The sequence below is a fragment of the Toxotes jaculatrix genome, chromosome 19, assembly GCF_017976425.1.
Source record: "Toxotes jaculatrix isolate fToxJac2 chromosome 19, fToxJac2.pri, whole genome shotgun sequence".
Lineage (NCBI taxonomy): Eukaryota > Metazoa > Chordata > Actinopteri > Toxotidae > Toxotes > Toxotes jaculatrix.
In genome coordinates this window covers 4,085,929-4,101,246 of record NC_054412.1, presented here as the reverse complement: position 1 = coordinate 4,101,246, position 15,318 = coordinate 4,085,929, and the positions used below count along the sequence as shown (strand labels likewise).

The window sequence follows — 15,318 nt, the reverse complement described above, 5'->3', positions numbered from 1 at the left end:
CTTTCATCGCCGTTCACACTTCATTCTCGTCTCTCAACCAAAGCACTAAGTAGGTGGGGTTTGACTTCCTTTTTTTTTTTTTTTTTTTTTTTACAGTAATAACCCACATTTAGAAAATAACTATCACAAGACCCTGAAATACATTTTTATGGAAACACTACAGTATGGACCGTAAACACTTAGCTTTGAAGCACCTGATCACTTCATTGTGTTGTACTCTACATCGCGTGCGAGCACCTTGGGGGGGACGCTAGAAACCCAGATCCTTCAAAATAGTGTTCACATTTCCCGCCTTTGACAAACACTACGGCTGACCGTCGTGTGCTGAGTTCTTCGTGCCTCTGTACTGGGAAAAAAAAAAATTAAAGAAAACAAAACACAGAAGAAGAGCTTGATCGACGGGTCGACAGTGGAGAGAACGGCTCTCCATAACCTAACATATCATGATGATGATTTTGTAACCCGCTGTACTTTTCTCTGTTTAGGAAAAGATTTCTGAATGTAGTTATTATGGACTTAATTGTGACCACTGGCATTCTGCACTGGTTTTTGTGTTTTCATTGTAAGTGAGAGAATTTTATTTTTGTGTACATTATTGCTCTGGGAGGTTTGGGTACAGGGAAGAGGGTGATAAATAAAGAATGTAAAGAACAAAAACACATCTTACATCCACACCAACTGTGTTGTATTGTTATTAGTATTATTAAGTCGTAACTGCTAAGACCTGCAATCAGTTTCAAATTCTGTATTTTTTCACTTCATTTATTTGATAACTTCAGCTACTTTTCAGATTAATGGTACAAAATATAACCATAAAATAAGACTTTATAGCTCAATATATTCTGTCATTACAATTATTAGATAGAAAAACATACCAAATAAAATATAATACATTTTTACAGATAAAATTTCCAACAGTAAATTAATTTAACTTATCCCTGTCTTTACATGCTGCAACATTAAAGGGGTGTAAACATGAACGCATCAATAATTATCAAATTAATTAATATTGGGATTTCTTTTGCATTTGTATTGAGAAGATATCAAAATAGTTTGGATTTTCTTTTGATCGATTACTTGACTAATTAAAGCCTTTATTTAGATCAAGATCGAGTCATGTAAAAAGATGCAGGTCAGTGTTGATTTTCAGGCTTGTTGCCACTAGAGGGCGCCACACACATACACTCTCTTACAACTCTCTTACATCTTACAACGTAACAGTCAGTCTGAAAACTTCTCCAATAGCGGAGACAGTTGGACATTTATATCTGAAAACGTTTTTCCCCCTTTGACGATAAATTAAAACTAACTTTAAAGAAAATTTACTCACGTGCTGTGGCACAAATCAGAAAGCAGAGATGAAGCTGTCAGTGGAAACTAAACAAACGGTGAATCGCTCCGATCATCGGGGTGGATAAACACAGGTGTACGTGATTACAATCACACCGGCTGCGTTCAGCCAGTTAAGGCCCGTTACAGCCAAGGAGGGGGTTGTAGGTTTCAGCAGTGAGGATCACTTCCGCGTTAAATAGCCAACTTTACAGCCGGGGGGTGAATTTTTTTTTGTACCACAACCGTTTTAGTGTTATTTAGGCTTAAAATTCTAACAGAAATTAGGGCGTGGTTACGTTGAGTGACAGCTCCATAGATAGGCACTGACAGTTAGCTCTTTGCTAAAGCATCGGCTGGGCTAGGCGGCTACATCCAGAGACCTCCGGCTACCTGTTTGTTTGCCAGTGTTCGGATAGGTTTTTGTGACAATACGGCTTGTTGGAGTGTGGACTGTACTAACCGACCGTCGACGGAGTCTGTGTTGCAGTTTTTTCGGTAAGTAAATATCTCACTATTTCACCTGGATGTTTGCACTAATTAGCATGTATTAGCATACTTTGCCGCTGGCTTATGACTTCATTGCCAATGTATGGTCGCTGCTGATACAGATAGAGGACCGGAGCAGCTAATGTTTGGAAGGCTGTTGCTGTGTGTTCCGTGCTCTCAAGAGTCCGTTTATTGCGGGAATACTAGGCTACAACTTTATTTAAGACGAGGAAATACGACGAAGCGTATGTAGCGGTTGGCTTCGCTGTGACTACTGTGGGAGACTGGCAAAGACCGGTGTGTTTATTATCTATCGAAATAATAGAGAAGCACCGAGTAAGTGGCTGCTGTTGTTTGATGCTTTGATGCTGTTGTTTGTGAATGGAGGCAGCGGTGAAGGCCGGTAAATATTAAATGTTGCTCCGAGCTAAGTGGGCGGGTTCTCGGCCGGCTGACCCCGGCTGACCCGTAGAGTAACCGCCTCTTCGCCAAATATGATTAGTACACTCCCACTAAAATCCAAGATGGCGCAGCTCAAATGCCCATGGTTTGGTCACAAAACAGACTCCCCGAAACCAAGGGGGGAGTAGTAGGTTTCAGCAGTGAGGATCACTTCCGCGTTCATAAAGCTGCAGTTCCTGGTCGGACCTGGGGACTGTGGTGTGGTGGATGTAGCAGCGTGTAGCTGCCGCTTATCTTGTTAGCATAGCTGATTAGCCTTAGGCTAGCTCGGTTGCTCCGAGCTAAGTGGCCGGGTTTTCGGCTGGCTGGCCCCGGCTGACCCGTAGAGTAACCGCCTCTTCGCCAAATATGGACAGTACACTCCCACTAAAATCGAAGATGGCGCAGCTCAAATGCCCATGATTTGGTCACAAAACCGACTCCCCGAAAGCAATGGGTGACATCCTGGGTGCTACATCCATGCTTTATACAGTCTATGGTTAAAGCTTAGTCTGACAACTGAATTTACAATCTAAATTTATTAATGACACCTGTGCTGTTCCACCTTTGATAGGTCAAAATGTCTGCTGTGCCCTCACAGTTTAATGTTAAATTTCACACATTTTAAAGACCATTTTAATTCCAGTTTAATACCTGTTTCATAATCTGTCCAAAGTCTTTTCAGTATTTCCCAGCAGTTTTTAACAATAATTCCTAGTGATATAATCAATTAGACTGACACAACAGAGACCCCCATGCCGGCCATGAGTGCATCTTCTTTGCAGGTCAGAGATCAACAGATGTGAACTTTGACCTGAAAATCTGCAGGCGTCAGCCTTAAACCAAAAACCATGTGTATGTTCTTTAATCAGTCAGGTAAATGGGCTGTGTAGTGATTAAACAAGAAACAGGGCAAATATTTACCAATGTGAGTGTGATAACTCAGACTGTTGTCACAGACTCACAGAGGATTAACCTGGAGGAAAAATATGTCCACCATCTTTAGATTTGCCCTGAAATCGAGTTAAACTAAACACTCGACCTTTATGTTTATAGTCTGTCTTTTACATTTGCTATAATTTTGCCAACCTGAAATATCCGCTGTAGAGATTGTAAAGGCCTGTGAGGCAAATTTGTGATACTGGGTTATATTACTGGCTTTTCTTTTCATGCCAAATGGGAAGTTCAGCCCTGGATTAAAGTCACTTTTTACGGCTACAACGTAGAACTTCCCAAACCTCGCTTCTTAAAAATCCGACACGACTGGAGACATGAAAGCACAGACTGCACACATCATTGAGGACAAACAAGTTAACTTAAACAAGCTTATTTTTAATGGATCTGCAAAATTGTTTGAATTTCCAAAGAGAACTTCTGTACCTCCTCCCGCCCACAGTTACCCAGTGGCAAACGTTACACAAGGTTACAGAAACGCTTCCAACCCAAAGAAATCTGCATGCAGGAAAAAAAAAAAAATCAACCCAAATAGGGAAAAAAATAAAAGTAAAATAAATCATACAGACAAAAATAAAACATCAATAAACAGGACATACTGTATAATGCCGTTCTCTTGGCTGGAGGAGAAATTCAAACGTTTCTGCGTCAGTTCGGTGTCTCCGTGACGACAGCCTGAACCGACAGATATTTAAACTGTAATTTCATTGGGTGGATGTGGCTCCGCCCACCACACAGCCCCGCCCCCGTCTTCCATATAAGGCACAGGACAAAATAAACCCCCACATACAAAAGGAGCTGGCCACGCCTCTGTCACTTGGTAACAAACTGTAAATGACCGAATACGGTTAGACAACAGAAACCTCACTAAATGTACAAAATGTTAATCCTACGTTTGTCTTTTTAGATTTTTTTTTTTATTTCCTCTGACTGAAGGTGAGTGCTGTGGGAGGGGGATAAAGGGGTGGAGGGGGTGAGGGTGTCCAACCAGGTGAGCTCAGGCAAAGGAAATATTAAAAATATGAGCTTGTCTTTTCACACTTTTTCCTTTTTCTTTTTTTTTTTTCTTTTTTTAAACAACCTTTAAAACAAATGACAACAAACGTGACTGGATTTCTCTTTTTATCAGAAATAAAAATGATCATCAGATGGAAGAATATGGTGAGGTGTGTGTGGGGGGGGTGGAGGGGTGTTGGAGGAGGAGGAGGAAGGGGGGGTTAGACGAGTGGTTTATTGTTTTATTCTGATAAAGAGACTGTGTCAGTGTGCGAGAAAAACTCTTGAGACAGGTTAGAGGGCGAGAGAGTTAGAGTTAGCAATTAGAGAGAGAGAGAATATGTGTATGTCTGTCTGTGCTTGTGTGTTTGTGTGCGTTAGTGTGAGTGAAACAGAGGAGAGTTGTTCAACTGCAGCACTTGCTCTTCCAGCCTGTGACTCCACCTCCGCTGCTGATGTCGACGTTTTCACTGTTGGGCTCTTTTACAGGCGTCTGACGATGACAGAAACACGAAAATATAAACATTAAATTAAACTTAAATTAACAAAAAAAAACAAAACACATTATTCTGAACCGACTCTGCCAATAAACAATTAAAAATGTCCCTTATTATCAGCAGCGTGGTGATATACTTAATGCCATCAAAAATGTGGAGTAAACTTTACTTTTTGATATTTAGAAGGCGTAAAGCTAACTGCACCGGCTCCATGCAGTGGGTATTATTATTATTATTATTAACTAAAACATTCTGACTATTAAAAGATAAGTGGAGTCAGACAGGGCTCAGATATCACTCGGTCTAACTCCATCGGCGTAAAAACAAGAAACACCTTTATAAAACTGTAATTAAAAACACACACTCCAGTTCAATCCCCCGATCACACAGTGCACACACCTTTCTGAGGATGTCTTCTGCTAACGTGAGGAAAGCCTTCTCGATGTTGATGTTGGCCTTAGCACTTGTCTCAAAAAACCTAATGCCGTGCTCCCTCGCAATCTGTTGAAGAAGAAAGGAGGGCAAGTCAGAAGGATGAGTGAAGGTCCCGTCCAAAAATAAAGCAGCTGATCTCCTGAGTAGAACAGAGTATCAGGTATCACTGGTGTTACCAACTCACACACATTAACACACATACACACCATTCTAGTGAGGTAGGTGTGTGTATGAGTAAGCAGATCTGTATCTGATGTTGCTAAATCTGCAGACAGACTAGTCACTGCTAGTCTGCTCTGAGCCGGAGGTCGAAAAAGAACCTGCTCACAGACACTTGTTTTCACTTGTTCTGACCGAGCAGACTCTGAAACTGGGTGGTGCTGAGCCTGAGATTACATCGAATGACCAAACTCTGTATGCTAATAAAGGGCATGTACAGTAAGTGACGTCAAGAAATGCAGAGATCACTGCGCCAGCATTCTCATCTGGTGTTAGTGCACTCACGTGGGGGAAATCCAGTTAACACAGGGAAGAAAATTTAGACATCTGACTCAGGGATTCTGGTTCTAAACAAGAGAAGGAAAGTAAAGTCTAATAAAATTATGGTTTGCGATCTGTGTCAGACTCTGTGGTATCAATCTGAGGCATGTCACGCTGTGCCATGGAGATGATTACATAATTCCACTGTAAGTTAAAGAAGCACATAAGAGCAGCGGCATGTCATCCATCTGCGGCGCTCTGATGTTTTGAAAATGCAGCAAAACAATAATTGTGGTGAGGGAAATGCGTGGCGTCTGTTTTTGCTAAACTTCATTTAAAAACTTGTCGGTGTATTTTGTGTTGTTTCATGTTGTATTCTGATTGGTTGGTTTGTAAATGTGGCTCGTAGCAGCACTGTGAGAATTTGATCCTATATTTCTGACACTGTCTGAATTTTGCCTCAGACTGTCTTTAGTCTCCAAAGACCCAAGTCGCTTGTCTCACAGTGAGATCCAGGACCAGCATTTTGGACTGAAAACCAAAGGTTTTACCATGTTTATCTCAAGGCTGTTGAGATAAACATGACAGCAGCGAGCAACGCTGATGAGACTGTTTAGAAAAAAGGAAATCATATCTGCTCTGTGATATGGACGTGTTGTGGTTTAGTGAAGTCCGAGATCAAGAAAACTCGTATGCTGTGTAAGCAGTGCAGTTACCGCACGGGTTGGCCGAGTTCATGCAGAATATACGGTCTGTTTGAATTATTCTGTTGTCTTTAAAGGCCGTGCGTTTTGTTTTGAGCATAAAAGCAGCAACTTCAAACCCCCAAGAAAACATGTGAGGGTTTCTGGGGATAGTTGACCCTTAATGTCCTTGTTATCAGTTCCTCAACAGTACAGGAACTGTTGCAGTTAAAACCAGGTACACAGACTGGTGATGGCAATAATACACTTTCTAGAAGGAAATCTTGCTTATTCAGTCTGTAAAACGTTCCCATGTGCGTCATTTTTTGCAGCCATTTCTTTATGGAAATCAAAACACAGAATTAAAGGATATATTTTTTTCATTGTTTATACAGTTCACGTGACTTATGTCCCAAGAAACTCTTAGAGAACATAAGCCTTTAAGGCATGTAAAGACAAACAGCGGCTTACTGCACATTCTCTATAGAGGCACTGTTTTTACACGTTTTAAGTTGTAATTACACAATCCATACTCCTTTCACCTGTTCCGAGACCTAATTTCAAATCTATTCTTTATGCTTTGTGTGTTCAACAAACTGTTTTCTGTAATTCTCTCTCCTGTTGCTTCATACTGTGCTTAATGAGCCCATAGCAAACAGTGTTTTCATGTAAATGTGGCCCAGCTCTTAGCACGTCATGCTATCAGTGTGAAAAGTTCTGACTGACTGCGGGAGACTTAATGAACAGAGGTTTTGCTGAATTGAACATGTAGCTGCAAAGCAACAGCAACAAATGAGCCAATCAGCACGCAGGACCTTTGTCAGGAAGGGCTGCACATAGCTGCACAGGACTGCGCCATCTCACCTGCTCCCCCTTGGCTTTTGGTACGACCCTCTTGTCCTCCATGTCACACTTGTTGCCTAGCAGCATCCGCTCAACGTCCTCATTTGCATGCTGAGAAAGATAAAGAAGAAAGAGTAGATTGTTAGATTGCTTCAACAACTTAACCTTCATCGCTGATTTCACCCACACCTACTGTAAATGGAATTATTCAATTAATTAACCCTGTTGAAACACAAGCAGCTAATACGTTATCTGTTGTACTGGCCAGTAGGGGGCAGACAGACTGAGCGAGTGAGAATCCAAGTCATTTACTTCTTAGATTTTCTAGATTAAGATTCTGTGCATCTAGAAATTACTGCATGTGTCTGTTCCTAAAAAAATGGCAAAACTGGTAACCAAGTCTGGTACGCCAACTCTGCTCAAGGGATCAATTATGGATAAATATAACAATTGCTTTTAGGTTGAATGCTTTGGTCTGTAAAATGTAAGAAAATTGTAAACCCCACCCATCTGGCAATGATATGTCTTTGTTTGTCAACTGACTATGGGTTGTCAACTAACTGTTGCTGCTCTAAAACAAGCAATTAAAACAAAAATCCCTTTTTTGGTTGAAGGTGTCACAGCTCAGAGACATGCAAACTTGGAATCGAAAGTATATCTAAAGCCAAAAAAATGCCAGGAACCACTGACTTTGACTGTATTCAAGGTATTTTCCAAGCAGCAGAAATCCCTGCATCCTATTCTCTAGAGTCAACAACAAGCTTTCACACACAGAGGTACAATACGAGCAAGGCCGAGTTCTTCGTTTGCAGGAAATGTAATGCGTTTCCTTTTCCTTGACTGGACTCAAAGCTCTTTTAAGAGCGAGGGTGAGAAAAATTACAAGAAAGCGTTCATGACAAATGCAGTCTCACCCCATCCGCTTCACTCAGCAGGTAACACCTGCAGACTGAGACGTTATAGTGTTTTGTTGCACCCAGCAATAGTAAAGATAATAACTGTGACAGTGTTTAATCTGGTGTGTTTGATCTGAAATGGATCCCAGAATATTACTCACAGCGATAAGGAATAAGATAACACTATCAAACACAAAGGGAGGTGCAGGGGAAAGAAACACCAACACAGAAAAAGCGACAGAGAAATGGAGGCTAAACCTGAAGCATAATTACCCACAGAGATGCATCTACCGCTGCGGGGTGAGCTCAGCAGCAGGACACGCTGACCATATGTTACAGACAGCTCGTCTTGTCTGATAATCACCTAATCATTCTGAAATATCAGGCCTGCTGGAGACTGACGTCACTAAACGATACATACATTAGTCTTTGCACTTATGGCCTTAAATCCATTATGACAAAACGCAGATGCAAACACTGGTCCTCACAGATCCTGTTAAATCCTCTCTCAGCAAGCCATAATGAACAGGCTTTTAAGGCTCTCACACAGCACTCAGGTATTGTGTTGCTTCAAAAAGCAATGCTGTTTGTGTAGAAGAAACAATGTCTTTTCAATAGCAAGTGAATTCTGTCATATTTTAACACATCATGGAAAAGAGAATCATGTATGGACAGTATGCAACACCACAGGAATATTACAATATATAATTGGTACTTGCTGCTCTGCAAAGAATAACGTGGTATTAGAAGATATAAAATCTTCCTGATTAACGGTATGAAGCTTCTGTAGAACTTAGATTGTTTATATAATGTTGTGGGTGTTTACTGTTGATGGTAAATATGACAAATCACCCATGTCTAACCCCATTAACAAAACGTGTCTTTGTAATTGTCTCCAGTATCTAGTAGACATGAAGTAAAACAGTACAATGAACCAGGTGCATATGGACATCTGGCTCATCTGATGCGACTTAGTCACAGACTCCTGCTGCACAGCTCACTGCGTACAGATCAGCGAGCTAGTTAGCCATGTTGGCTGCATTCCCTTGCAGTATTTGTCACTTTGTCATTACGCCAAAGATAAAACAAAAGATGCAAGAGGAGTGCCAACACTTAACTCTCTGAAAGCCTCATAAAATCCTGTTAAGCATCATGATGGTACGGTCCCTGAGCCTGGGGTGACTGTGTGTGTGAGTGTGTGTGTTTTTCTTTTAACCTCATCAATGTTGCGCAGCCATTTGCTGATGTTTTCGAAGCTCTTGGCGTTGGTGATGTCGTAGACCAGCATGATGCCCATGGCTCCTCTGTAGTAGGAGGTGGTGATGGTGTGGAACCTTTCCTGACCCGCTGTGTCCCTAAACACACACACACACACAAGACATTTCATTTATATCAGCTCCAGTGTCAGTGTTGTTGTAATGCAGTTCCTTTGGTCGCCAACAGAGGCTGATAAAAGTTTTAAAATATCTAGTGCCTCATTAGCACAATTCTCTCTGAGCAGAAGGTAGATCTCTGTTTGGAGGCCCAGAGGGACAACGTAATTTTAAAAACTTGTACTACACTTGAGAAGCCTGCTAGGCCGTTGAAGTCAAGCTGAACCTAATACACACACATTAAAATCCACCGCAGGCAAACCATGTCCCTAACACGTCTGCACTGGCATGCAACTACGACATTTTCCTATCTGGGGAAACCCTGCCAACATCCATCCATCACTGCTGATACAGGAAAAGAGAAGAATCCCAGGAGTGCCAGCCTCACAAGGGCAATTCAAACCTGCCCTTATAAAGGTTGTTTCATTACAATCTTTGATTGAATGCTAAAAGGCTGTGTAAACATTAACTTATCATCAAAATCATAGCCCATGCATACACATCCATACCTTAGGGACTCTCCTGTATTAAACGTCAGCAAGCCTTAATGTTTCACTGTCATGTAATGTTTTTCTTCCTATTGTTTGTACTTTCTCACATAACAGTGGGTGTGGATGTGCAGGTGTCTCAGTCTTCTAGATAACACTCAGTGATTAGCCTTGAATGAATAGACTTCTGTCTGCTGTGGAGGAGATGGTCACCTTATCAGGAAAAATACCACGATATCAGTTACAGCTTTATGCACCAACCTTGTAACATTTGACTGAGAATTGTGTGTTGTTTTACATTTGTGTCTTCATAAACAGGACTATTCAACACTATACATGTCTGACTTCCATCCGGTGTTCCAGTGTATTTACTCTCACATTACAGCTATGACTGGAACAAGCACATATGTTGAATTTTTTTCTTGAAAAAGAAAATGACTGTTCGATCATCACAGTACTATGATAGATTAATTGACTGATCGCTGCAGCTCTAGCAGATAATGGCATTAGTTAGCTGCTGTTAACCTAAATTGAATATTAATGTGATGTTAGTCATTTCTGTTTTGCAAAAGAAAATCAAGTTAAAAAAATCATGTCATTTCAGGTGGGGGAAAAAAAATCAGCTGATGTGGAGTACAATAACAACCCTGCAGCAGACCTCCTGATGGACTGATGACCATTTCCTGTTCTAACATATTTCTGGGCTTGAGGGAGGTATGTCAAACAGATGTTTTGCTATGATGTAACGAGTTTTTTACCGAAGTAAAGCATATTGTTCAGCCCTGTACACTTCTGCTCAGATACACGTACATACAGAACCCTGACACAGGTCTGCAGACAACAAAGACACATCTCTTAACCATCCACAAACTCACCAGATCTGTAGTTTGATCTTCTTTCCTTGTAATTCAACAGTTTTGATCTTGAAGTCTATTCCTGTGAAACAAAACAAACACATTAGCATACACAAAATCTATCAAAAAGCAGACACGCACTAGCAGCATGTGAGGCACCGACAATGGGAAAGAGATGAATGGATAAATGGAGGCTTACAAACAGAGATCTTTTAGCACTGTTGTGGGAAGAAATAGAAACCCAGTGGCAGAGAAATGGAGGCAACAACAATAGAGAATGAGGAACAACTGAAGAAAGACATTTAGGAGGAGAGGAGCAGAGAGAAATGGAAAGTGAGAGACAGCTGTTTCCATCAGAGAAACAATGACATTATCTCTTCCTGATTCTGCAGTGTCATGTCCAAACCTTGAGCCCATCAGCAGACAGCTGTGGGATCAGCAGCTGGCTAACAATGATCGCACACATGCACACACACACACCAGCTCTCAGATTTTACCTCCAGGTAATATCTACTTCAGTTGAGGGTCGCAGTGCACACCTGAAAGCAACTACACACGCGATCCAGGTCACTGGGCATAATCAGGTTAAGACAGGAAACCCGAAAACATATTTGCATGCGCCACAGTAACCTCATTACTGTGAAAACCTGTGCTCAGAAACATGATATGATATTTTAAAGGTATTAGTCATGTCTGATGTTGAAGCCTTAAACAGCTTTTCAGTGCAGTGAGAGAACGCACACTGCGGTGGGAGAGCACACGATTTTTCCTATGTGTGCATGTTTTTGAATTTTACAAATAACCAACTGTTCAGCAGTGGAAACTTAAGGCGGCTTATTTTTCAGTTTCCGTATTCATTGGACTTTGGGTGTAATTATTTTGGATACCAAGACGCAGCACTACGTGTACTGATGTTTCCTTTCACCCAGACGGTTTGTTTTTAGCCTCTTGTCTCTTATATTTTATCCTGTTTTTGTGTCCTTTTAAATCTGAACTTTAGGAGCTACGAAAAGTAACCCACGATCTCGAAACTGCTCGACTGGTTAACCCAACTCCCCTGAGCATAAAGGACTTTAGGATTTCTGTCATGGTAAAACTATAACTTACCAAACAAGCTAACTGTGAGGCAAGTCAGGAATCTGAACCTGGTCAATTAATCAATGCGTGGACAGACATTAAGTTAATCATCAACCAGTTTCAACAGAGTGAGCATTATCATTATTGTTATTATTGTGATTATTGTTAGTTGTACCCCTAAAGCATTTAGAAAGACTATAAAGACTGAGTCACTGTGACTCATACCAGCAAAAAGTAGACAAACCCATATCAGTACATCCCCACTGACTTATCATAGGGTTGCGACTAAAGATGATAATGACTATCAACAAGGCTGCAGAAGAGTTTCTTCATTGAGAGATTAATCCTTTGGTCAATGAAATGCTGCACATAGTGAAAAATACCCACTATAAGTTCCACAGTGATATTTGCAAAACTGCTTTTAACTCAAAGATATTTAATTTACAATCTCAAAAGACAAAGCAGCAGCTGGAATGAGTGAATATGTTAGTGTGTTTAAAAAAAAGTTGTCCATTAATTTGCTGTTAACTGATTAATTGATTTCCCAACTGGTTGTTTCTACTCTGAATTATTGTGTTCACAATATTAAGCAAAATAACTAGGGTTAAGTTCTTTGTCTTTGCTGTGTAGGCCTGTAGGAGGCCTGTGTTTTTAAAAAAAAAAAAAATGTTTTCTCTTTTGGCCAACAAGTAGTATCTGCCAGTTAAATACTGAGCTGTCAGTTCTGCTCCAGTCAGAAACTGTGGCTAGTTAAAAAGACCAAGAAACAGCTGTGCTCTAGGTGGGGCAGGACCATAGAATAATGAAAGAATTGGCTGCCAAAGTATGACTCATTAAATATTATTCACACCCCAGAGAGAGGGAGGGAGGAAAAGAAAGATACAGTTGGACAGAAGGAAAAAGAGACAAAAGGAAGGAGGGAGACAGTTTTGCAAATGAAATACATCTATGTTTTCCTACATTGATATTCAATTTGGGATAGAGATTGGGTTTTCTTGATAATCATTACTAAAAAAAAAAAAGTTAAGCACTCAAAAACAGGCTCATTAGGGATCAGGTAATATTAGTGTGGTTCCCAGTGAGAAGTCAAAACACAGTAGATCAGGCTTTTTTTTCTGGTGAGGTGCACTTGCAAGCTGTCAAGAAAATATGGGCATTGTGCAATCACACAACACTGACTCAATCACTGGAAAAGTGGGCATACTTCACCAGAAGAGAATAACACTGTCTATTAGAGTTGAATAATGAACAGGAAGTCTTGCACAGAAAGTACATGGTTTATGACCGGCTTTCTTTTTAAACCCAGAGGAACCATTCCTTCCACACGCGTGAATTTCCCTCAATCTATTTGCCAGTTTCCATGCAAAATTCATGATGTGTTGTGGAAAGACATTTCAGATTGCAACATTATGCATATTCAGCACTCTTAGCATGCATAACCTCTAATATACAAAGGGGGAAGTGCAGCGAGAGGAACACTCAGAAGATTGGAAACGAGTATGAGACACTGATGAGAGAAGGGGGGGGGGGGGGGGGGGTTTCCAGTAGGGGTATTTTGAGAAGCAGCTGTGCATCTGTGTCTCCAAAGGTATGAGTACTGTGTCACAGGAAGAACACATTCCTATTTCACATGTCCCGGTTCTGCTGTTTCTTCCAAAAGTTAATTTCCTTTCAGACTTTTGGATTTTGGTATGTGTCAGGGTCTGAACCTGGTTCATATGTATGGCCTTTCTTAAAATGCACAGGTCTGTAACATCTTGCGATCAATCTCCCATCGCAACTCCTCAGTTGCCAGTTTGTGGCATGTACTGATCAAACAGTGTGCCAAAACACTGGCAACTACAAACTTCAGCAAAATAATAGAAAACAGAGATGAAACCACCAATCATATAATATCACTGATTGAGGAATAAGTTCAGCATTACCCACCTGGGTTGTGGTTTCTTTAGAAGTAAAACCAACAGGTCTTTACTTTCCTGGCAAGCTGTATGTCAACTAGGGCTTGGCAATATCTAAAAATCAATTTAGTAAAATCAGGCAACTGCAAGTCTGGATTACATGATCTGAGACGGATTATGTCCTTCATATTCTTAACTTTGTTCAGCTTAGCACACTGCGTGCTGCTTTGTTTTGAGTACAGATGTAGAACAAAGACAAGACCAGATAGCAGCTTGTGACTGGATGACAGCTGTGTGGTAGTTTTTAACATAACGGCTCTTGAAGGGAACCAGTGAAAGCTTTTACAGAACATACTGATATGAGGTGAAGTGTGCTAGTTTGAAGTTCCTAAGTGAGGTGTAAACACCTCAAGTGAGCACTTTCTAAACTAAATGACAGCATCCTTGTTTCTAGTCGCCTTAACTACCTTGCTAACTAATAAAATTTTGCCCATTTTTACTGAAATTCTTGAATAAATTAGAAAAAACTAAGCATGTTTAAAGTAGTGACATCCAGTAAGATGGTGTCAGCCCCGTTTTGAGAAAAGTTAATCATTTAACAGCCCCTAAACCACAACATTAACGCAACATTATGCAACTACTTTACCTTAAAATAAAAGCTTCAAAATCATTTTGATTCATTTAGTACAGACTTGTAATAAAGAGAACAGTCCCTCTTTCATTCCCACTATGTGACCAATGTAACCTGGATTAAACAGGTTCTCCCAAAAGAAGTACATATTGCTTTATGTCACTACATCACACACCATCAACTATGAGTCTTCACCTAACTTGGTACTCTCAGTACAGTCATCATGACAGAGGCATACTTGACTTGCGATCCAACGTAACAGGGAAAGCACCCCTGCACAGAGCAAAGGTCACTACTGACTATTCAGTCTGCTCTCCTGCATCTCAAAAACATCACATATCTTCCCTCTGAACTGACAGAGCTCTGATATGATGGCTTTAACTCAAATAAGGCACATAATCACCACAATTTTGTTCCTAATTTGACAGCACAGACTATGAAAGCAATTTGAGAAACAAGACTGGGTGCAAGATCGCACAAATACTAGGCTGACTGCAAGACAAAGCAAAGGTAAATCAGTGACCAAACCATAAACAAATGCATAAATACCTACATGTGACAGCAAGCTTTGCAACAGAGCAACAGTTCATGGCTGAAGCTCAACAAATCTAATCTAGCCTGGATGCCACTGGGAACACTGTTGCCCATTATGGTCGTGTGTTCTTAGGCGTACGGTCAGGAGTCGTCGTCAACACTCGGGCTTGAAAGTGAAGCTCAATCAAGAGATCTAGGATATAATGCCAGTGTACTGCAAACAGGCAGCTTCACATGGTTCATCAAAACACATCTAATATTACATTATTACTCAGCACTGATCTTAAGCAATAGGAGTAAACGGAGCCTTCACTTGGGCCATGCAGGGGTTTGACATAGCTTCACACTTGACTCATGTGAGCGTGATGCTGGACGCATGCGTAGAGATCAGACAGGAAAAAAGCTGATGATGCCACCATG

At 40.8% G+C, this 15,318-nt stretch overlaps 1 protein-coding gene across 1 annotated transcript in view; it reads right to left on the bottom strand.

The window, feature by feature from the left end:
* Positions 1-3,570: 3,570 nt before the first annotated feature.
* rab10 (RAB10, member RAS oncogene family) overlaps positions 3,571-15,318 on the bottom strand; it is a 13,546-nt gene continuing 1,798 nt past the window's right edge. The window contains exons 2-6 of the mRNA XM_041065164.1: positions 10,780-10,840; positions 9,260-9,398; positions 7,169-7,258; positions 5,106-5,207; positions 3,571-4,702 (exon numbers count right to left, since the gene is read on the bottom strand). Coding sequence (XP_040921098.1) covers positions 4,616-4,702; positions 5,106-5,207; positions 7,169-7,258; positions 9,260-9,398; positions 10,780-10,840 — 479 coding nt within the window. The 3' untranslated portion in view covers positions 3,571-4,615. The remainder of the gene's footprint in view (positions 4,703-5,105; positions 5,208-7,168; positions 7,259-9,259; positions 9,399-10,779; positions 10,841-15,318) is intronic.